This window comes from Neurospora hispaniola, assembly GCF_033458365.1.
Source record: "Neurospora hispaniola strain FGSC 10403 chromosome Unknown B0T23scaffold_2, whole genome shotgun sequence".
NCBI lineage: Eukaryota > Fungi > Ascomycota > Sordariomycetes > Sordariales > Sordariaceae > Neurospora > Neurospora hispaniola.
The window spans coordinates 4,335,643-4,356,773 of record NW_026944407.1 but is presented as its reverse complement, the minus strand read 5'-3'; the positions used below and the strand labels follow the sequence as shown (position 1 = coordinate 4,356,773).

The 21,131-nt window shown below is 52.8% G+C and overlaps 7 protein-coding genes across 7 annotated transcripts; 3 read left to right on the top strand and 4 right to left on the bottom strand.

The window, feature by feature from the left end:
* Nucleotides 1-1,108: 1,108 nt before the first annotated feature.
* Nucleotides 1,109-3,353, top strand: B0T23DRAFT_94451 (uncharacterized protein). Its single transcript, XM_062842022.1, has 2 exons — nucleotides 1,109-1,428; nucleotides 1,502-3,353. Exons 1-2 carry the CDS (start codon nucleotides 1,258-1,260, stop codon nucleotides 3,242-3,244), a joined length of 1,914 nt encoding a protein of 637 aa, XP_062696081.1. The 5' UTR covers nucleotides 1,109-1,257; the 3' UTR covers nucleotides 3,245-3,353.
* A 450-nt stretch (nucleotides 3,354-3,803) lies between these two features.
* On the bottom strand, nucleotides 3,804-6,531 carry B0T23DRAFT_375200 (uncharacterized protein). The gene has a single exon (XM_062836889.1). The coding sequence runs from the start codon at nucleotides 6,320-6,322 to the stop codon at nucleotides 4,172-4,174; it is 2,151 nt and encodes a 716-aa protein (XP_062696080.1). The 5' UTR covers nucleotides 6,323-6,531; the 3' UTR covers nucleotides 3,804-4,171.
* A 1,630-nt stretch (nucleotides 6,532-8,161) lies between these two features.
* B0T23DRAFT_94418 (uncharacterized protein) lies at nucleotides 8,162-10,398 on the bottom strand. Its single transcript, XM_062842021.1, has 3 exons — nucleotides 9,423-10,398; nucleotides 9,165-9,354; nucleotides 8,162-9,108 (listed from the first exon to the last, which is right to left on the bottom strand). Exons 1-3 carry the CDS (start codon nucleotides 10,026-10,028, stop codon nucleotides 8,201-8,203), a joined length of 1,704 nt encoding a protein of 567 aa, XP_062696079.1. The 5' UTR covers nucleotides 10,029-10,398; the 3' UTR covers nucleotides 8,162-8,200.
* A 90-nt stretch (nucleotides 10,399-10,488) lies between these two features.
* B0T23DRAFT_375198 (putative prefoldin subunit 5) lies at nucleotides 10,489-12,277 on the top strand. Its single transcript, XM_062836887.1, has 7 exons — nucleotides 10,489-10,664; nucleotides 10,902-11,063; nucleotides 11,552-11,661; nucleotides 11,714-11,831; nucleotides 11,912-12,046; nucleotides 12,121-12,161; nucleotides 12,256-12,277. Exons 1-5 carry the CDS (start codon nucleotides 10,643-10,645, stop codon nucleotides 11,965-11,967), a joined length of 468 nt encoding a protein of 155 aa, XP_062696078.1. The 5' UTR covers nucleotides 10,489-10,642; the 3' UTR covers nucleotides 11,968-12,046; nucleotides 12,121-12,161; nucleotides 12,256-12,277.
* B0T23DRAFT_426874 (uncharacterized protein) lies at nucleotides 12,238-13,890 on the bottom strand (the record flags this gene model as incomplete). Its single annotated transcript, XM_062840020.1, has 4 exons — nucleotides 12,238-12,742; nucleotides 12,790-13,020; nucleotides 13,106-13,677; nucleotides 13,792-13,890. 4 exons carry the CDS (start codon nucleotides 13,888-13,890, stop codon nucleotides 12,238-12,240), a joined length of 1,407 nt encoding a protein of 468 aa, XP_062696077.1.
* A 2,776-nt stretch (nucleotides 13,891-16,666) lies between these two features.
* Nucleotides 16,667-19,164, top strand: B0T23DRAFT_411108 (P-loop containing nucleoside triphosphate hydrolase protein; the record flags this gene model as incomplete). Its single annotated transcript, XM_062839429.1, has 2 exons — nucleotides 16,667-17,215; nucleotides 17,278-19,164. Exons 1-2 carry the CDS (start codon nucleotides 16,802-16,804, stop codon nucleotides 19,162-19,164), a joined length of 2,301 nt encoding a protein of 766 aa, XP_062696076.1. The 5' UTR covers nucleotides 16,667-16,801.
* On the bottom strand, nucleotides 19,152-21,113 carry B0T23DRAFT_334081 (WD40-repeat-containing domain protein). The gene is made up of 2 exons (XM_062835775.1): nucleotides 19,512-21,113; nucleotides 19,152-19,452 (listed from the first exon to the last, which is right to left on the bottom strand). Exons 1-2 carry the CDS (start codon nucleotides 20,935-20,937, stop codon nucleotides 19,367-19,369), a joined length of 1,512 nt encoding a protein of 503 aa, XP_062696075.1. The 5' UTR covers nucleotides 20,938-21,113; the 3' UTR covers nucleotides 19,152-19,366.
* Between the last annotated feature and the right edge of the window lie 18 nt (nucleotides 21,114-21,131).

Here is a 21,131-nt window from a genome sequence, read left to right as displayed (position 1 = left end):
AAAAAGAAAAGAGGCCGGTTGTGTTTCTTGACAAATGTTGCCAAAATTGGGGCACATTGGGATTGGGAAACTGTGGAATTGGTGTTGTGGCGCCTTTGCAGTACGATCACTCTGCGTACATCATCCTGACCTTTTGCTTGCAATGATACCTGTACAACTACGAAAAATCTTCTCTTCTTTCTTCTTACTGCGACTAGTTGTTTTCGTTTGCCATTTTTTGTTGGTTATATCGCTGTACATATGTATGAATAGAGGGGTGGTCTTCTGTGCCTTCTTTGCGTCCTGCATCCCGTATGAGTGACGTGACGATCTGCTCGAAAAGCATCGTTTGCTTGTTCATTTTCCCTTTCAACTTGGGTGCATTGCCGTGCTGTCGGCATGTGAGTGTGATTTCCGCACTTCGCTGTCGTCCGATTGTTCTCGGCTGTCGTTTGAAGGAACGAAGGGATCGATGATGGGTCCGGGGGCGGGGGCGGGGGTTTACTCCACGGGCCGGGCTGGGGTTCGGCTCCATGTGAGGTGTGGTTGACAACACTCCATTGGCGGGGTTACCAGTAATAGCCGCGGCCAACAAGTGCCTGAGGTGTGGCCGGCAACTGCCACAGCTCAAAAGGAACAAGAGCGCGGTGGATGGCTGGCTGCCCTGGCTGCCTCGGCATTTCCAGCTGTTCAGGTGGCGCACGGCGGTGCCCCCCCCCCCCCCCCCCCCTTGTGCCCCTGAGTGAGCTTTCGGCGCCCAAGGTCCCAACTCACTTCAGATGCATGCAGAGCCCGATTTCTAACCACGCTGCCCGCTGCCATCCACACATGGACCCAGACAACCCGCCCGTGCATCCGTGGGCTCCCGTCGTTACTTACAAGACAGCACACCTGCCACACATCCCGCGAGAGTCGGTCAACTTCTTTCTTTCACCTGGACAACTTCAGTTCTGGACACCGCCGCTTGATCACTAATTAATCAACTCCACGAGCTCACCACGCCCGTGCCTGGCTTGTCTGTTACTTCCACTTTTTTTTTTCTCTTCCAAACTAAAGTCATCCTTCCTTTGCCCTGCGCAAAAATCTACCTAGCTACCCCTACTTCCACCCTGCCTCTACAACTTGCGCGGGCCGCTGCTTTCCCAACAGTCGACCGCATATCGCTCTACTTCGTCTACCAGAAAGTGTACAAGAGCCGCACATCTCGTCTTCCCTCTTGGGCTTGTCAACTCTCGCCGAAACATCGCCATTGTCGCATTAATATCCAACATCTTCAAAATGTCTTTCATGGGTGGAGCCGAATGTTCGACGGCGGGTAACCCGCTCAGTCAGTTTACCAAGCATGTTGGAGACGACAAGAGCCTCCAACATGACAGACTTGCCAACAGAGGTCCCAATGCTGCGGTTGGTGGCTTCCGGAGTATCAACCGCGGGCCTGGCCAAGATGAGGTAAGGAATCTTCATGGATGTTGTTGACGGCAAGGCATGCGCTCTTGGCTGACATGACGATCCTCTTGAACAGATGGTGAACGGATTCCTCAATCAAACGCCCGAGATGGCTCATATGCCTCTCGAACAAGGACACATGCTTCACCTCGACCCGAGCCAAGGCGCCCACATGCGCGCCCCGAACGCCTCGCCAGCATGGGCTCAGGACTTCCACAACACACAGGCGGCTATGGAAGCCGCCTTCAATGCGCCGCCTGGCACTCAGTTCAGCGCCGATGAGTTTTCAAAGTTCCAGCAGATGCACCCCGCCGCGGCGCCGGCCACCGCCAGCCAGATGCCTGCTCAGCGCCCTATGATGGGTGGTGGCATGATGGGTATGGGCAACATGAACTACAACATGATGCAGCGACCCATGTACCAGCCCATGGTCGGCATGCACGGCCCTCAGATGCACAACATTCCCCAGCAACAACTACAGCCCGAGGGCAAGGGTAAGGGCAAAGTTGTTGAGCTCGACCAGAACAAGTGGGAAGAGCATTTTGCTCAGCTGGAGATCAATGGTGACGAGGCCCGCGCCATGGAGCCCGAGCTCAACAAGATGGACGAGGCGCTACTTCACTCCGAGACTGGTGCTGGCGATCTCGAATCGATCTGGCGCGGTATCCAGGCCGAAAGAGACGCCATGAAGGAGCTGGACGAGATTGATGTCCAGGACGACTTCGCCAAGTTCGACAGTGAGAACCTGGAAAAGGAAGATTGGACGCTGAACGGCAGGCTCGGCGCGGACCCTATCGTGCAAGAGTACCTCTTCGAGGAAGATAACCTCTTCCGGGAGACACCAAACCCATTCGAAGAGGGTCTTCGTATCATGAAGGAGGGCGGGAACCTGTCGCTAGCTGCTCTGGCCTTCGAGGCTGCGGTCCAGAAGAACCCCGACCACACCGAGGCGTGGGTCTACCTCGGACAGACGCAAGCCCAGAACGAGAAGGAAGAAGCTGCCATCCGTGCTCTCGAGCGTGCCATGAAGCTCGACCCCAACAACCTCTCTGCTATGATGGGCCTAGCCGTCTCCTACACCAACGAGGGCTACGACAGCACCGCCTACCGCACGCTCGAGCGCTGGCTGTCGACCAAGTACCCCAGCGTCATCTCACCCAGTAACCTTTCCTCGGCCGCCGACATGGGCTTCACCGACCGCGCCCAGCTGCACGAGCGCGTCACCAACCTCTTCCTCGAGGCGGCCCGCCTCGCTCCCGATGGCGATCACATGGACCCCGACGTGCAGGTCGGCCTAGGCGTCCTGTTCTACGGCGCCGAGGACTACGACAAGGCGGTCGACTGCTTCCAGTCGGCGCTGCACTCGACCGAGCTCGGCACCTCCAACCAGCGCGAACAGATCCACCTGCTCTGGAACCGGCTGGGCGCCACTCTCGCCAACAGCGGCCGCTCCGAGGAGGCCATCGCCGCCTACGAAAAGGCCCTCGCCATTCACCCCAACTTTGTCCGCGCCCGTTACAACCTTGGTGTGTCGTGCATTAACATCGGCTGCCATGCTGAGGCCGCGGGTCACTTGCTCGCGGCGCTGGACATGCACAAGTCCGTAGAGAAGAGCGGACGCGAGAAGGCGCGCGAGCTGCTGGGCGGCAATGCGGGTGATAGCGACTCGCGTATCGATAACATGATGACGCAGAACAGGAGCACGACCCTTTACGACACTCTCCGTCGCGTGTTCACGCAGATGGGACGGAGGGATCTGGCGGAGAAGGTTACTACGGGTGTGGATCCGGAGATCTTCCGTGGTGAGTTTGACTTTTAGAGTGAGTCAGAGTTGGAGCTGAAAGAAGAGGCTCATGAGTGGATGGTTGGGTATGACGCTATGGAGGATGTTTACTACGATGTTGATGTCAAAATGGAGGAGGCCTTGAAGGAGGAGCAGCAGTGGTGTGATGAGGACTTGGACGAGGGTTACGTCTCGAGTGAGACGAGTACACTATGTTCGGATGACTATAGGGAGTTTTGGTGAATATACAAATATTAAGTACTGTACGAAGCGAATGTAGCTGGCTTGTCGGAGTTGTTAATAGCTTGTGTTGGGGAGTGAAAAGTCGAAAATGGGGTTTGGTGCTTTTCGGTTAGTGGTGAGTCTGGTTTTGCATTTGCTGGGTGTCGTGTGTTTCTTTCTTGCTTCACGATGGTGAGCGGAGAAAAGCGGACTGTGTTTACAAACACATACATAGATAGATACGATACATAGGCTTCTGAAAGAATCTGCATTGCGTTTCCTTGCCATACCTCGCTCGTTCTGATATCCACAAGTTTGGGATCGCCATCTTGCGAGTATGTACCGTCAACCAGAAATAGAACAGTAGGTCTAATGAAGGTGTGCAAAGCTAAGGCTCTTGGTCAATCGCACGCGTATCACTGGACCTTAACGAACTTTGATACTAGCAATGGATGCTGAAGACCCAAGACGTCGCCTTCTCTAGATTTATGGTAAACTTTATCAAAAGAAGTAAATGTTCGTAGAGCCCGAGGCATCGAAGTATGTATCTTGACGATATTCTATAAACCATCGTTGACGCACCAAGCAAAGCCATAAGGTCTATACTGTCTTGATGTCATCTAATAACCTCTTCGCTGCCATTCACAACCATGTTCACGCCAACAGCTACCCTGAAACCACCTCCCACGGGTATTAATTCTTCTTTCTCCAGCATCCACTCGGAGGCCCAGAGCTCAAAGCCTATTTGACTCCAATAAAGCCAATGCCACTTCTCGCCACCTTCAGAGCCCGACGCAAAGCCTGATCCTCCCTGTCCGTCCATTGCACACTAAGCTGGTCCCACTTAGAGCCAGGCGTGTTGTACTCCTTCTTGAACTGGGCCTGCATGGCCTGCAGCCGGCTCATCTCGCGCGGGTCACCAGTGCCGGTGTAGACGATGAAAGCCGTGCAGGGCGGGAGGTTGTCGTAGATGCGCTTCAACCGCTCGCCGAGTGTCTTCAGGCAGGTCTCAAGGGGTGATGCGGCATCCTCCTGCTCTTCCTCTTCCTCCTTTTTATCGCCATCAGTAAGAGCCGGCGGGCCGCCAGCGTCCTCGGGCACGAGCTTGTTGCGGTTCCACCATCCTCGGAGGGCCTCGAGCTCACGCATGCGTGCCCAGACAAAGTCGACACCGCCGCCGGGAACTTCAAGGCCGTCGGGATCACCCTTGACCGCGCGGAGGATGCCGGCTTCAACCTCGGCGTCGGATTTGCAGGAAATTGTGACGGTGGCGGCGTTACCGGCGCTTCTGCTTACGTCACCCCAGTCAACAGCTGCGCTGCTCTTGCCGACAGGAGCACCGCCCGTGGCCTCCGGCCCAGCGGTCGAGCGATATGCCGTACCAGCGCGAGCGAGGCGCTTGAAGAGGTTCTCGCCTTGGCTCTCTCCGGCACCCCATGCCTTGCCCTTCTCGCACTTCCTTTTGACAAGGTCGAGACACGTTTTAGCGTCTTCGATACTGTCGTGTCCGGCGTTGGTTCCACCACCCTTTTGGACTTCGCGGTTGAGGAACTTTTGTGCGAGGTACTTCAACGATTGTTTGAGAGGAAGTCCGCGAGGGTGCGGGAAGAGAAGCGAGGTGTCGACAATGAAGGGATGAGCGAGCTTGAGGGCCTTAAGATCAGAGTCAAGCGAGTGTCCGAGGAGAATCGAGCGAGGACCAAGAATGTCGAGCAAGCGTGCCTGGATATCCTTCAATGTCGTGTTAACAGGGTCGATCATTTCTTTGGTGATACCTGAAAACCGGGTCACATAGTCAATGATAGGCTTGTCCGGCTTGACAAGCTCGTCAAGAACAACACTGCCGTCCCAAGAGACCAAGCTGATTCTGGTAAGTGAATACTCGGCTTCTCCCGTCATACACATCTCGCAGTCGAGGGCATAGACTTCCCGGCCTGCGGTGACACTGCCCTGCTGCACTTCGCCTTCGGGGACCTTTCCATCCTCAAGATTCTCGACCCTCGTGTGTACCCAGCCTTCGGGGTCCTTGAACTTGTCTCTTTTCTCCCCTGAGTTCAGCATAGCTGGGTGAACGGGGAAGCCATGCTCCATCAGCTCCTCGCTGGTGGCCAAAAACTCGGTAATGCGTGTTCGCTGATTTTTCCAGCCGTGGGGCTCGGATACGGGCTGGACTCCCGTTCCCTTGCTCTTGGGCAGGGGCGCGGTAAGCATTGCAGGCATTGGCGAGTGCAACTTGCCATACTTGTCGTCACCTGGAGCTTTTACAGGCCACAAATGCGGAAACATGTCGGCGAAGGGCTGTAGGACTTCGGGCAACAGCTCCTTCTTGAGCTCGCGTGGATAGTACTCATCAGGATCAGGGGCGCCGCCACCGGAGATCGCTTGATCAGGAGTGGGACCGGTGTAGGCGGAAAAGTCGAGACCGTTCTTGAACATGGCCTCGTCAAGACCCGGTACCATGATGGCCACGATCTTTCTGAACTCGGGGCGATGCTTGACAGACACCCATTGCGGCGCAGGGCCATCGGCAAAGATGTACAGGATCAGGTCGCGTAAAGAAGAGACGTTGATCTTGGAAAAAAGCCTGGCCTGGGTCGAAAAGTGAATGCCGGGATAGCGCTTGGATTCCTGGCCAGGAATCTTCTTGAGTTTCTTTACCGGCCGGCCATTTTCAATTGTCTGCCACCCGCCGCCGTCTTCATGGTCATCTTCGGGACATGGCCGTTTAAGACCAGCTGAAATTGTGATTGACGCCAATTCACCGTCTGTCGGAGCAGTCGAATCTTGAACGCTGGTGACTTCGGAATCAATGGCCATAGAGTCGCCCTGAAAGGTGGCCAAGGCAGCCGCAACGCCGCGCTGACCTTTACTCTTGTTTTTTTTTCTGCTCATGATGACTGCGCTTCCTCTGAGGGGAGTGTGACCTGGAAACCCCACGGAAGTGCAGGGGCAAAAGAAATGGTAAAAGAGAAGGAATTAGGGAGTGAAAATGAAACGAAAGTGTTCAAGTTTTATGTAACTGGGGAAAACATCGATGGAAGTGGACGTCTGAAGTTGGCACAAAGTCACTGAAGTCGGATCAAACCAAAAAGAAAGACACCCTTGTTCGTGCTTGTCAAAACCCCAGGCACGCTAAGGCTGGGTGGAGCGACTCACCGCGCAGTGTTCCCTTTGCAGGCAGAGCTCCACTGTAACATCCAATGTGGCGGACTTCACTGTCATTACCGGGCATACCTAGAGGTAGGTAGTCAAGCCACATCTTATCGTCCAAGAAGGTGGCGCCTACAGCTTTCGATCCCCTGTAGTGCCAAGACCATCTCTACTATCAAACGACTTATACGATAGCTCCTTCCTTTGTTGAGAACCAAGTGAGCGTCCAGATTTTCCATGATGTGAAAAATCTTCAAAGTGTACACGGTTGAGTTGTCCGAGTCATCTCCAGCACATCTCCAATTCGATTTCAGCTCAAGTAACAATGTGCGTGATCTACATAGTAATTCCGACGTCCACGCTCCACGCCCCTGATCTCCCGATACGCGGGGCATCACCATATCTTTCCTTTCTCGTTCCTGAACTCCTGGATTCCTTCGCAGCAGACAGCTTGAAATTGCCCTCAACATCCATAGTTCAGCATGATGGAGCTGGCGCTCTGCCGGTGCAAACAATGCCGGAACACCATAGGCGAATTCATGAACATGTGGTATGAAATCGGCATATATCTGGTTCCTATCATCGTACCAAGGAACGATTTGGACGTATGCCACAAGAGAAGCACAGTTTATGAAGAGCCGGGTACCTTGTTAGAAATACGCTAAGTCCGTATCAATCAAACACTCCATGTCTGATGTTGTTACTTATTCGGATGTGTTGTGATCGAGTGCATATCATAGCCTGTGTCAGTTGTTCCGCGTTCCTTGGGCTAAAATGCGTCGAAACGCCCGAGAATGATGTGCTCGATAGGCAAGTTAAATATGATCATTGGCGTTGAACATCGAAGACAGTGCCTAACATAACCTTGGAGAAATCATATCCTATTCTCCGATGGCACAATTGTCCTGTACGACGACGCGGGCAAGAAAAGTTACTTCTACATCGATCGCGTCCTCAACGACACAAAGCCATCTAGTAGAGTCAGCACAGTTAGCTCAGCCAAGACACTAGGGGAAAGTGGCACTTCTCCCCCGGGCGAGAATTTTCAACAATGCCTTATCGAAGAACGAGCTTCCCAGACAAGCGAGCAACGAAATGACCAAAGTCAGAAGCCAATCGCAACAAGAACTGGCGGGGCTTAGGTCCCAGGTCTCTGACCTCCTAGTTCAAGTTGATGTCATAGCATCAGAAGCTAACAAGAGCGTTTCTACCACCAATGATGGGAATGAAGTTGCAACACTTCGTGCCGAAAATGCAGACTTAAGACGCCTGTTGAGCAACATGCGCTTTATCGAAAGTCTTCAGATAGACTTCGATATTCTCAAGAGCAGGGTGCAACGGCTAGAGGGTGACCAGCAAACTGCCAAGAATCTGACATCTCCCAACTGTCACAAACGGACCTCGTCGGAGGCCGAGTTTCCTGAGACAGACATTGCAGGAGAGTTGCCAAGTACGCCAGCTATCAACACTTCGCCTTGCCTCGCCCGACGCCGCTGCACAAGGAGGCGTACAGTCGGGATGCAGCTAGACACCTCAGACTAGCCTGTCGGCCAAGTAAGGAAAAAGGGAGTCTAGGTGCGGGGAAAGGACTTGAAATATCTTTGATTTTCTTTTTCGGGCTTACTTCCGAGCCAGACTCTTGTTGCCTCCCAGTTCAGCCTCGATAATCTCAATTGCGAAACTCGCGAGCTGTGTGATCGGCTTGAGCACAACGTTCTCCCAGAAAGCTTTGCTCACAGGATCTTGCAAATTGTTTGCCCAATGCTTAACCATAGCGGCGTCCTTCTCGTCACGCTCCTGCAGATCTCCGATGTCGCGCAACATTTCTTTGGTTCCGAATAAGACGTCCCACGATGCCACACCCCCTATGACGCCGTTTTGCCTGACCAGCCGAAGGATGACCTCGGTCAAAGAAACTATGTCGGCGGTTGCCAGAACCCCAATGACACCCTCGTGGTCGCAGTACCGAGCAAGATCGCCGCTATAGGTCAAATCTCCCGCCGCGGACAGGAGCTTTGCAATTGTCATCAGTGTTTTGACCCTGAAAGGCGTGAATGATGCCGGGTACTTGAAGGGGTAGCATTCCAACGCCATGAAGCAGTGCAGAGGAAGCGCCTTGGCTAGCGTAGTACGATTAGAACCCAGCATGGTAGCTATCCTGAGAATCGTGGGAGGAAGGGGATCGAGAGCCCACAGCTGGGCGTCCCTGAGAGGTTTGCAAAGTTCCCACTGGGCTCGCGCATTCTCCATAGGATCCCCCTGAACAATGCAAGTCAACTCCATACACTTCCAGTGTATTTCCTCAATCTTTGACTTTGGTACTGTCTTTGACCTTTCGATGTAAGCAGGAACCAGGCTGGCGACATCCGGCTGGAAACTGGAGGAATTTAGCCACTTGACACCCGGAGAAACCCCGCAAGCCTGGATCACTTCGTAGGCATTCAAATCGTCTTTGCAACGAATACAATTGCACTGGAAGTGATAGAGTCGAAGACTCTCTTGCCTTGCACGGCGAGGCATAGTGTGATCTGGCTGGCAAGTTAGAAGACGAGAAAACCCTCGCTAGCGAAAGGAATTACCATACCGATATATGAAATCAGAATCTCGTCGCCCGGTTCAAGATCCCTCTCCGCCTTGAGAACGGCCTTGCGCTTCTCGAAAGTGATGTAAGCGTTTGGCACGCAAGAGTGATTGACCATAGAAAGACTTGGGTGAAGGTAGATGCCCGCCTGTCCCGTGTCGGCGTCAAACCTGTTGAACGCATTCGTTTGGATCTAAGGCGGCCGCACTAGTCAGTTCACATCACACGTCGATACACAACAGACTTCCACATCAAACTCACCTTGCACAAAACCTCCATAGCCTGCTTCAACGTCTCATCACTCTGCAACAAGCCCGCATAAACCACCGCCCCCGTAGCCTGTAATTCGAAATCACCCCACAAGCCCTCATCAGTCTTGAACCCCTCCACATTACTCTCCAACGTACCACCAGGCCCAAACGCCTTGACAGTCTCCTCATCCCCAGCCTTCAACAACAGCATCACCTGCGCCACCGCCCTCACGGGAGTTGGCAACCAGTCCTTGCCCGTCCGCTCCTTGATTCGCTTGAACATCTTGCACTCGGCCTTATGCACCAGCTTCCAGTGCGCCCGCTGACACTCGGCGTTGCAGTACACGGCCGCCTTGCAGCCCGTGCACGCCTTGCACGTCCTGGCCCCCGCTTCCACATCGCCCTCGAACTCGATCGTCCCGCTGACATAGAGGCAGTAGTTGCAGGTCGTCCGCATGTTGGCGTCGTCTGGGAGAGCGAGCAAGGGGTTGTCGATGATGGCGATGGTTTCGCCGGCGCCGAAGCGCTCCGTGGAGAAGAGGCTGCGGCCCCGGTCGACGCCGGGGATGCCGCCGATGCGGGTTTTGGGGATGGGAGATGGCAGTGAGGGCGCCATGATGGTGGTGCTTCTCCGCGAGTTTAGGTTGGGGTTGCTGATGAGGTGAAGAAATGTGGGTGTTTGTTGGAGGTTGCTGGGGTGACCGTTTTTATGTGTAACGCGAAAAGTTGAGGTGCCACTCAGTGATAGTGGCAACTGATGAGAGAGTTTGAAGAGAACGGAAGGGTGAAATGCTGTTTCCAGTACAGTTTTCCGTTATACTCAACCCAGTAAGCCGCTTCGCCGTGTATTTCTCTTGGAACAAGATGGTCAGTTCGAGGATTGGCTCCTCAATGGAGGTATGTTGTCGAGAAAAAGTGAGAAGATGGTTGTCAGGAGAAAGTGAAGTCACTGTTTACTACGCATAGATCCCCGGGGCATGTACCCCGCCTGCAGTGAACAGGGGAAAACGACGAAGCGACCCCTGGAAGCCCGCAAAATTCTGCCCCACAGAGCTATAGCGGGGCAACCACCACCACGCATCTAACGCACTATCGTTGCTGCCGGCCCTCGTGGCCGCCCGATCAACTGCAACTGAACCTCGTTCAAACATCACATTCGGTTTGTGAGTTAGACACTCTTACATCTAGCCCATTCCTCTCTCGATCACAAACGAATAAGAAAGCGTAAATATGTCTGGCAAGCAAGAAGGAGGTGAGTATCTCCCCTTTCCCCGCTCCTCGGCCGCTTCTTTGAATCTTGCAAGCTTCCATTCATTCAAGGGAGCTTCATGTTCGCTCCTCTAAAGCTCAATCAAGCTCAAGCTCAAGCTTCACCTTACCCCCTCCCCCCTGGTCACCTCCCGCACTCACCCCTTTTAGTCCACACCATCATGCCCCCATTCCCTGTTTGATGTTTCAATATGTGGCAGTCACTAAGAGACCTTCCCAGTCAACATCGAGAGCCTCAGCGCTCAACAACTTACCGCCGTCAAGCAGCAGCTAGACGAGGAGGTCGAGCACCTGACGGCCTCGTACACGCAGCTAGCTGCGGCGCAAGCCAAGTTCAAAGAGTGTTTGCGAATTGTGCAGACAGGAAGCAGTTCTTTTGATGGTATGTTTAGTTTACCTGTTTCCTTCATTTTTCTTTCATCTTGATGTGGTGGATGAGCCGGGGTGGATTGGCTATGAGTATGTATGAAGGGCCGGGAGTCTGGGGGATGGGTAAGGGGGATGGGGATGGATTATGTCAAGCTTCCACTTGACGGTCAACCTCTTCGTGAGCTTTTGCCTCATTCTCGAGACGTGGCTTCGTTGAGCGATCCCTTTTTCTCCAATCCTATTCATCCCACTTACAACCATAACAAACGTCTACACCTCATTTTACTCCTATCTACTCATCTCATGGCGGTGATGTCGCCATCCTCCACCTCCCCACGCCTCATATTTCCATTCTCTCATATCCGATCAATACCCTTTCTTCCCACCTGCTATTCCACCACGCCCTTCCTACAATTCCATTCCCTTCATCCCGACCCAAGCCCAGACGAACGCCTACCCTTCAGTCATGGTCACCGCTGACAACAAGACCCCATTCAACAGACAACAAAGACATTCTCGTGCCCCTCACCAACTCCCTCTACGTCAAGGGCAAGCTCTCCAACCCCGACCGCGTGATCGTCGATGTTGGTACTGGGTTCTACGTCGAAAAGGTACGTCTCTTCGCCACGTCGACACTACATGTTATTAACTCGAAGCGTTCAGGACACCAAAAGTGCCACTGATTTCTATGATGCTAAGGTCAAGGAACTTGGCACCAACATTCAGAACTTGGAAGCCATTGTCCAGGGAAAGACTAACAACCTCCGCGTGGTGGAAGAAGGTACGGCGTTCTCCTCTCTTTCTTGGGCTATCCATGTATTTCCAACCATGGCATTGTTACTAACAAGAACCAATATTTAGTCTTGAGGCAGAAGGTGCTGGCACAAGGAGCTGGACCTGCATCGGCACAGGCATAGTGGAGAATCTGACTTGTGATTGCGTGATTGAGCGAAGCAAAAAAACGACCAAAATAAAACTTGGGCACAGCTACTTGGTGTATGTCCTCGATCTCCTTGAATACGCGTTGAGCCATTGACGATTACTATGATGACACACCCATGTATTCGAAGAACCGTTCCGCGACCTTGAGCTCAGCAGCCAAACACTATTGGTAGGATCACTACTTCAGCTCTTGATACCTCACCACGACAACTTTCCATTTACAACTGCTGATAGCCCGCGTTTGTCTATACAATTCTTTCCAGCACCGTTTGGACCTTCCCAACCCAGTACAACAAGGCATCAAGCGGGTCAAGATCCCTAGTGGGGTCAGCGGATGACATGGATGACTTGAAGAACTGTTCTGGAAACGCTCCCCAGGACCGCGGTCCGGCTGAGACGTCAGCATTGGCCATGTGGTCGTTCCACTCCGGTCGATACATGCTGACGCTCACACCAGCGACGGGCTCTTGAGGCTGTTGGCTCTTAGTGCCTGAGATGGTACTCCACTGCCGGTACAGGGAAAGCTCAACAATGTAGTCCTTGTTGAGGTAATAGGACCAGGTCGTCTTGCCAATGAGAGCCTCAATGTGGTGTTTATGGGCGAAGGACGCCGCAATGTTAGGCTCAATACAACCGGTGTTGGCATTGTGACGAATCCTGATGCCCTTGCTAAGTGTATGTTGATCGAGTGGGAGCTTATTGCCGGTCTCATCGATGGGAGATTCGACTTTCAGAACCCAGTCGTGATTCCTGGTATGTGTTAGTGTGGCAAGGAGGTGAGGAAGATGCCGACTTACTTGTCAGGGCATGCCGTGGCAAGCTCGACACTATGGTGGCTCTTCTCTCGATGGAAGACGTTCAATGAGCCGAAAGTAAAACCACCGTTTTGTTTTCCATCGACGCTCACTTCCAGGTTGACATTTTTCGTCGTCACAATCACAAAGTTTTCTATGCCTTGGGGGCCTCCGAAGTCTGGATCGAGGGAGAAGGCATGTTGAATCTTTTCGCGCATTGATTCACCACCCAGTCTGAGCAGTGTTAGACATTAATCGCCTGGGAAAGCAACCAGAAAACAGAGAACCAGAAGGGAAAGAGACCAGAATATACACTTACCTCATCTCCATGTAGGAAGTTCCTCTGCTGCTCACCCTGCGAGCCAACTTCCAGAACTCATCGAGCGTATAGCTCGTAGTACCCCGCTTGCGTTCTTTGAAGAACAGTTTGCCGAAAGCGATCTGCATGCGCATCCTATTGGGAGAATACCGCAAGCCATCACCCACGCGGACCATCGCAGCAGCAAGATCGCTCTTGTAAGCTTGGACAGCCAAAGCATCAGCCACCTCAGTAGAGTCGGTGAGTGTCGCGGCTGGTCGAAACCATATAGTTCCAGGGCTGTCCTGGAGCAGTATCCGTATGGCACGCTTGTCGCCGCTGGGCGGAGCGACAAGTACTGAATCTCGCCAGACTGTCGCATGCCCTTCACGGAGCATCAAGCTCCTCAAGATGCTGCGTATGGCCGCCTGGGCGTTCTTGGGAGAAGCAGCGGAGATCTGGATGGGATCCTCCTGTGCTTTGAGGCAGATCCTGACACCGTGCTGTTGTTCGATCTGTTCCAAGATTGTCTTGAGCTCTCGGTCCTGGTCGTCTACAATGCGAAAGCCACGAGTTGGGACCACCAAGTCCACCTGTAGAAGGAGATATTAGTATACGTAAAATGAGGGTGAAAGCACTCTTCCTCAATAGACATAGACGTAGAACTGCGCTGCTTGGGAGAAAGGGGAAAGCTGAAAGGTACTCACCTGAATGTTCAATACCTCAGACACCTGGCCGCTGCGCTGCGACGAGGATGAGGCGCCCGAACGAGAATTGGCCAGTCGAGCTCCAGTGGCGTATGACATGGTGATTTGACAAACGCGGAGTGCGCGAGTTGAGAGCGGAACGTTATGAACAAGGGAAAGGGTGAAAAAAAGTAGAAGTAGAAAAATGTAGCGGTAAGGACGGCGGCGATGTCGATGTCAAAGACCAGGTGGTAGTGGTAGTGGTGGTGGTGGTTGTGGAGACTGAAGATTGATGAAGATGAACAGAAGAAGAAGCGGGAAGAAGAAGATGGAGAGGAGGAGGAGGAGGGTGAGATGGTCTTTTAAGAAGGCAGGTCGCGAATTTGATCTCGTGTCCGACCCAACTGAAGCAAACAAAACTCGACACGAACGCTCGTGCTCAAACCGAGTAGGCCGCTGGAAGCAATTGCAACTTGCTGACTGGTTGCTTTGGACTTCGAGGTGAGTGCCTTGGCAATTAGGGAAGGAGCCAAATGACGTTGCTCGCCCGAAGAGGGGATGGGCACGAGAAGACCTGACTGTAGCAACATGGGTTGCTCTTGCCCATGGAAATACTCACAGCCGGATAAGTTGAACACTTCGGTTGTCTTTTCGCGACTCGTTTATTGAGGTAGTGATATTCCTGGTTGGATGGGCAAGGTGCAGCAAACCCAAGTCACTGTTCGGAAATGCCTGAGTGATCTTTAAGTTGTCCTTGCCCAAATGAACCTCGGTCTCGGAGAGATTTGGACAGCAAGTGGTAAATAGTTCGATTGCATTAACAAACTTGGCAAGTCTGGACCAACGCATGAGCTGATCTGATCATGTGAATGAGCTGATGACCGGGAGCCAAGGAGCAAGACCATTCCCCAGGCCAGATATCAAGCCGAGCTGAACACGTCATTGTCATTGGAAAGGGGAAGAGCCATCAAACAAGGACAGCAGGGCATCAATGCATCACTTGGGATGGACTTTTGAAAGGAAAGCACGTACTTGTAAGGGCATTCAGAAGAATTAAGTGATAGGAATAACGAGGTGACAGTTGGCGGTAAGTTCTCCTTCCTTCGTGAGATTGCAAAGGGTTACTCCCCGGTAGATTCAGGCACCGTTGGAGTGATGTGATCTTGCTGTACGTGTAGATGGTAGCCTCGCTCTGTGAATAGGTATGGGAACCACGATTCAGCCCTCTTCAAGAGCCAGATGTGACAGGAGCGTGAAGATCTGGAGCAAGTGGAAATTTTGGTTGGAACTGTTGTAATGCAAACTTGAGAATTGAGTCAGTGGAACGCCTTGTAACTGAACTGAACTGTAGGTTCTGGAACGAATGCATATTTGGAAACCAGATTTGGCTCAATGAGTTACCCAATTATTCACCGAAAATATCTTCTTGCTGACAAGATCGACTACTGCTACTGGTAAGTTGAGATGGAAATGCTCCATATGAAAGCAGAGTGTCCGCCTTTTTATCCCGAGCTGAAGACAAACCAAACAACTTGTGAGCTGTGAAACAAGGGGCATGAAGTGTCCTGTCTTGAGAACCGTAACAGTCCAGTGTCCTCCGCCCGATGTTGTCTCTTTGCACTGCAGTAAGAATATTGAGGCAGAAGCGGATGATTGCTATGGATGTCTCTGCTAAAACAAGCTCAAATGAGGTCTTCAAGCCTTTCGTTTTGACCATCTAGACCATGAAATGTCGAGATATACCTACTCAAGAAAAGAAACTCGACCAAATGCTTTCATGTCTAAACTTGGACAACCAATATGATAACAGTGTTTTGAGAAGAATCTGAATGGGACTTCAGTCTCAAGCACACATGAGTGCCACAAGCAAGCCACGAATCTAGCAGATTCCGCAGCTTAACTACGTTTACTGTTCCTTCGATGATATGTGAACTAGAATATGACTAACGAACCGCAGTATGGGGGTCTCCGAAAACAAGTGATGACTTTCGAACGTTTCTTCCACAGCAGTCCGCCTGTCTGACCTAGCTCTCACATAAACTTTATTCTTGGTGACGTTCCGGATGAAGATCAGATGGGTTGAAAGTGATAGCGCAAACTGACGAGCATCGCTGCAGATCGATATAGGACGAGAGAATAGGACAGTCGGAAAGAAAAAAAGTAGACACAGAGCTGAGGATTCAAGAGAATATCTCCAAGGTAATGGAATGCAGGTAATGTAATGCAAGGACAAACCATGTATCAAGGGCTCAAGATTCAAAAATCTCTTGCATGGGTTGCCATCAGACGGAAAACTGAGCTAATCCCTTGCCTTGGCTTGGGAAAATACTTGTCGCGGCTGAGATGAAAGTAGGCAGAAACCTAGAATCACTCAGTTTTGTTGCTTCCGACTGCATACCAACACTCTGTTCCTAAGCATCGCTCTATCGGGATTCTCGAGCAGTTATCGACGTTATCCTCCATCACAACGATGGCTGCCTGTGTTCCGTTCTCTTCATGTTGTTTGCATCGTGTAGGATTGCAAAACTGGAGCCGTGAAGAAGTATAGCGGGTTATAGCCGGTAGTCCGAGACCAAAAAGAAGCTCAATCAACAAAGAACCATGCTGAGTTCGAAGAAAAGATCAAAGAAGAATATGGCTGGGCTGTCTCTTGAGCAGATGAACGTAGACGTTCATCGACGTCGTCGTTGTTGACGGTGATACCTAGAAAGGCCTGATCTGATTGGTAGCCCTAAAAGGCAGCCGCTTTCAGGGGCTTGTTCTTGGCTCCGTCAACAGAGCTGTGGGGCTCAAGCGGGAGTTAGCGGGTCCTGCAGGGATGTTAAGTGCCCTGGACGCGCTAAAGCTTCCAAGACGCGTCTTGCCTGCTTGTCATCCATTCCCTTCAACTTCGAACTTTCTTATCTCAGCGAGGCAGCATTCAGTACCGGAATCTCCAAGCTACGTTGATGAACTGTTTGTTTTGATTTCCGACCGACCGACTAAATCGATAATCAATTTCTACGACTGGCCTCTTCAACAGCTGGCCGCCATGCCTGCCACCCCCGGACGGCGTTCGTCTCGAGCGCAAGACTTTCGTCTCCCAGGCGTAACCAGAGAGGATTCGGATGATGAGCTTGGGACAGATGATTTGCCGTGGGAATGGATTTATGACAGGGAAGAGGATGAAGGAGAAAACGAGGTTATACCAGCAAGCGGACCGGGATCGAGGAAACGGAAACGAACAACACAGCCAGAGCGCAAGATTATCGGTGCAAAAATGGGGGACTTTGACTGCTACGTGGGAGACACTCTGCTTCTCAAAGCTGAAGGCTCTAACGAAGCCTGGGTTGGGATTGTCTCGGAGTTTTTGGTAGATGATGGCGAAAAGTCGGCCAAGTTCATGTGGTTTTCTTCGGAGAAGGAGATTCGGAATGGCCCGAAGAAGAGAACGGATTTTGTTGAGGTATGTCATCATAGTCTTCATCTCAGCAGTCCCTGGTTCAAATTGCTAACTTCGAAGTGCAGAACGAGCTTTATATAACACCGAGCTTCGACTTCAATGCCCTGACCACTATCAATGGCAAGGCCATAGTCATGTCCCAAGAAGCCTTCATGAAACAGTACCCAACCGGCAAAGTCCCACGAAAATCCAAAGAGTTCGGCAAGGTCTTCATCTGCCGTCGAGGCTGCAACACACGAACGTGTACCTACACCGACGAATTCAAATGGGAAGATATCTACAAGGGCAAGGAAGATCTCGAATCCCTCCTCGACTTCGTCCTCAAGCGCACCAAAGCCACCCGAAGGAAACGACAACCCAAAGCCGAATCTCCCGAACGAGAATACGCCTCCGACGACGACGCTGACGCCGAACCCGCCGCTAAAGTCCCTCGCACCCCTCGAAAACTCAAAGTCCGCAGCAATGCCGCGACCCCAACCAGCCGACGCAAAGGCACCAAAGCCGCTCTCAGCGTCGCCGTAACGCCCACCTCCCACCGCAAGATCATGATAAAGAGGCACCTCGAATTCACACCCTTGGCCACCCGCGTGCTCTCCCCCATGCACATCCACAACTCCCCCTACCAACTCGCCCGCACCCAACTGCACGTTGCCTCGGTCCCGACCTCCCTCCCCTGCCGCGAAGCCGAGTTCTCGCTCGTGTACTCGCACCTCGAAGCGGCCATCACTGACGGGAGCGGCACCTGCATCTACATCTCCGGCACGCCGGGCACGGGCAAAACCGCCACGGTGCGCGAAGTCGTCTCGCATCTGGACGCAGCCGTGCGCGCCGACGAGCTGGATGACTTCATCTTTGTCGAAATCAACGGCATGAAGATTACCGACCCGCACCAATCCTACTCTTTACTTTGGGAAGCACTCAAGGGCCAGCGCGTCAGCCCCTCACAAGCGTTGGACCTGCTAGAGCGCGAATTCAGCCACCCGTCCCCGCGCCGCGTGCCGTGCGTGGTGCTGATGGACGAGCTGGACCAGCTGGTGACCAAGAACCAAGGGGTGATGTACAACTTCTTCAACTGGCCCGGGTTGAGACACAGTCGGCTGATTGTGCTGGCCGTGGCCAACACGATGGACTTGCCTGAGCGCACGCTGAGTAACAAGATTAGCAGTCGGTTGGGGCTGACGCGGATTACGTTTCCCGGGTATAATCATGAGCAGCTGATGCGGATCGTGCAAAGCCGGTTGGAGGGCGTGCCGGGGGATATTGTGGATGCAGACGCGGTGCAGTTTGCGGCGCGCAAGGTGGCGGCTGTGAGTGGTGATGCGAGACGAGCGCTGGATATTTGTCGACGGGCGGTGGAGTTGGCGGAGGCGGACGCGAAGGTTGTTGCTGAGGCCGAACCGCCAACGCCAAGCAAAAAGAAGGGTGTTGAAGATAAAGTGGTCAGTAGGAAGAAGGGGTCGGCCGGTAGAGTCACGATTGAGACGGTGCGGAGGGCTATTAACGAGGCTACGAGTAATCCATTGCAGCAGTATCTGAGGGGCCTCCCCTTTGCGTCAAGGTTATTACTTACGGCGCTGCTGTTGCGTACTCAGCGGACAGGGTTGGCGGAGAGCACGTTTGGAGATGTGCTGGAGGAGATGCAACGGATGATTAAGCTGGCGACCGGAGGCGATAGTCGGCCATTGAATGCCTTGATGGCCACGGCTGGAGTGAGCGCGGCAGACTATGGGGATGGTATCATGGGTAGGGCTAGATCCAAACCCGATGTCAGGCAGATGCGGCCAGGCGGACTCGCCATCGCAGCGGTCGACCTAACAGGAGCGGGTGTCATCAACTTGGAGGCTCACAAGGCCGAGCGACCGAGCAAGATTCGGCTGGCTGTTGGAGATGAGGAGGTTAGGTTGGCTTTCCGTGATGATCCGGAAGTCAAAGCACTGGGTGTGCTTCTTTGAATGATAGTAATGATACCCTATAGTTATGGACAAAGATTATCGGTCTAATGCTCATTACTCTGAGTGTCAAAGTCCATTTGGTTGATTAACACGCTATCCCAGGTTTGTCGTCTATCCATTATATCCCTTTTTCGCCTGCTCGTCTTTGACCTGCATTCAAATGAAGAGGTATGACATTCTCAGTTCTCGCCTTTCACGATGCTTAAAATTTCCGCTTAGCCAATGTTGGCTTCCACTCGAGGGGATGCGACTCTGGTGTTGCGCTAAGATCTTCACCCCAGATTTTAACTAGACACCGAGTTAGTAACAATATCCTCAAGACTACTGTCATGGCAGGGTAAACTCACTGGTCTTGTCCGCTTCACCGCAAATCAAGCGGGCGCCAGACTTGTCAAAGGTCGAGCTCATGATACCCGACTCAGCATCAAGCGAACCAGGCTGAGCAATCGTATCAAGAGCCTGGAAGCGATGGCCCGACTTCCAATCCCAGAAGCTCATGGAACCATTGTCGCCACCAGAGAACATGACGTTTTGGTCGTTCACGGATAATGTGTTGATGATGGCATTGTGTCCCTCAAAGTTCTGCATAAAAGCACCCTCGGGACACTTCCACTGCTTGATGCTGCCTGTGCTACCCGTTGCGAACGTAAACTCGGTTGGATGAGTCGTCAACGCTCGCACACCCTTCTTGTGATGTGTCAAGACGCCCATCGTCTTGCCGGCTGCCAGATCCCACATGCGAACGGTCGAGTCCAAGCTGGCTGTGATAACCTGAGGGTCGGCCTCCTGACAGACAAGATCCGCTACTGTGCCTGTGTGTCCAGAGAGGACGTGGATGTTGCTTCTTGTCCGCATATCCCACACGCGCGCGACACCGTCGCGACCACCTGTTACCAAAACATCCAGTGTAGGATGCAGCGCAAGGGTATAAACACCGCTGAGATGGCCGTGGTAATGTCGGATAACCTTGTTCGTCTCCAAATCCCAGCACTTGACCATCTTATCCTCACCGCACGAGAACAGGTATGGGTGTCTCGGTGACACGGCCAATCCGCGAACCGTCGAGATGTGTCCGGTAAGAGTCAACTTCAGGGCTCCTGACGCCAAATCCCAAATCTTGATGGTGCGGTCGCCTGCGCCCGAGGCAAACCACTTGTTGTCCGGTTCTACTGCCAAGGCACGCACCCATCCCAGATGGCCCGAAAGCACCTTGAGAAGCTTCCAAGGTGGGTGCCAATCTGGCCTGGGCTGTACCAGCACGTCGGATCGCCGCGCCAGGCTGTTTGTTTGGGGCTCGTTTCGTTGCGCATTTGGTCTGGTTGACGACGCGCCAGCGCTGGGCTTGCTGCGCGACAGCACCAGAGCATTCGAGTTGGCGGCGGCAGACTTGCTCGGTGGGATACCCTCGATGAGTTTGCGGGCATGTTCTTCGGATTTTGAGGGAGCCTCTTCAATGGCTGGCTTGGCCTTCTTTTTGCGTGGTCCGCCGGCTGGCAACTTGGAGGCAATGGCTTCGGGGAGGGTCTGGACGTCGCTGTACTCGGCGTGGAGACGGAGAGATAGGCCGGTCTTGGTGATGTCGGGATCTTCTGACGCAAGCCCAGGGTCAAGTTTTAGACGCTTTCTCCCAGAGGTGCCAGAGGCATCTGTAGTTGTGGTTGTGGCGGCGTAGATGAGTTTCGTTTTTCTAGCGTTCTCGCGGATCATGGTCGAGAGCGGGTTGGTGTCAGGGCCAGAGCCATTGGCGGCGCTGTTGGCAACCTCGGCCGCCATTTTAAGGGAATGAAGTCGGATAGGGTTGTTTCGTCGTTTAAGTTCCTTGTGCGAATTATTTTTCAATATGTCCGGAGGGAGTTAAAAGTCGGTGATTGTGATGAAATCCGAATTCGGGGCGTGGTTGTTGACTTTATGTCAAAGCGAAAGTTGAAGACTGGATGCAGTGATGAAAGTGATACAGTGTGCCGGGC

Excerpts from the sequence above, each read along its gene's own strand:
- B0T23DRAFT_94451 (XM_062842022.1), top strand. The coding sequence starts at position 1,258 with ATGTCTTTCATGGGTGGAGCCGAATGTTCGACGGCGGGTAACCCGCTC. Across the intron at positions 1,429-1,501 it reads GCGGGCCTGGCCAAGATGAG|ATGGTGAACGGATTCCTCAA; the intron begins GTAAGGAATCTT and ends CCTCTTGAACAG.
- B0T23DRAFT_375200 (XM_062836889.1), bottom strand. The coding sequence starts at position 6,322 with ATGAGCAGAAAAAAAAACAAGAGTAAAGGTCAGCGCGGCGTTGCGGCT.
- B0T23DRAFT_334081 (XM_062835775.1), bottom strand. The coding sequence starts at position 20,937 with ATGGCGGCCGAGGTTGCCAACAGCGCCGCCAATGGCTCTGGCCCTGAC. Across the intron at positions 19,453-19,511 it reads CGGTGAAGCGGACAAGACCA|TTAAAATCTGGGGTGAAGAT; the intron begins GTGAGTTTACCC and ends CTCGGTGTCTAG.
- B0T23DRAFT_375198 (XM_062836887.1), top strand. The coding sequence starts at position 10,643 with ATGTCTGGCAAGCAAGAAGGAG. Across the intron at positions 10,665-10,901 it reads GTCTGGCAAGCAAGAAGGAG|TCAACATCGAGAGCCTCAGC; the intron begins GTGAGTATCTCC and ends AGACCTTCCCAG. Across the intron at positions 11,832-11,911 it reads CCTCCGCGTGGTGGAAGAAG|TCTTGAGGCAGAAGGTGCTG; the intron begins GTACGGCGTTCT and ends ACCAATATTTAG.
- B0T23DRAFT_94418 (XM_062842021.1), bottom strand. The coding sequence starts at position 10,028 with ATGGCGCCCTCACTGCCATCTCCCATCCCCAAAACCCGCATCGGCGGC. Across the intron at positions 9,355-9,422 it reads CTATGGAGGTTTTGTGCAAG|ATCCAAACGAATGCGTTCAA; the intron begins GTGAGTTTGATG and ends CGGCCGCCTTAG. Across the intron at positions 9,109-9,164 it reads GATTCTGATTTCATATATCG|ATCACACTATGCCTCGCCGT; the intron begins GTATGGTAATTC and ends CTTGCCAGCCAG.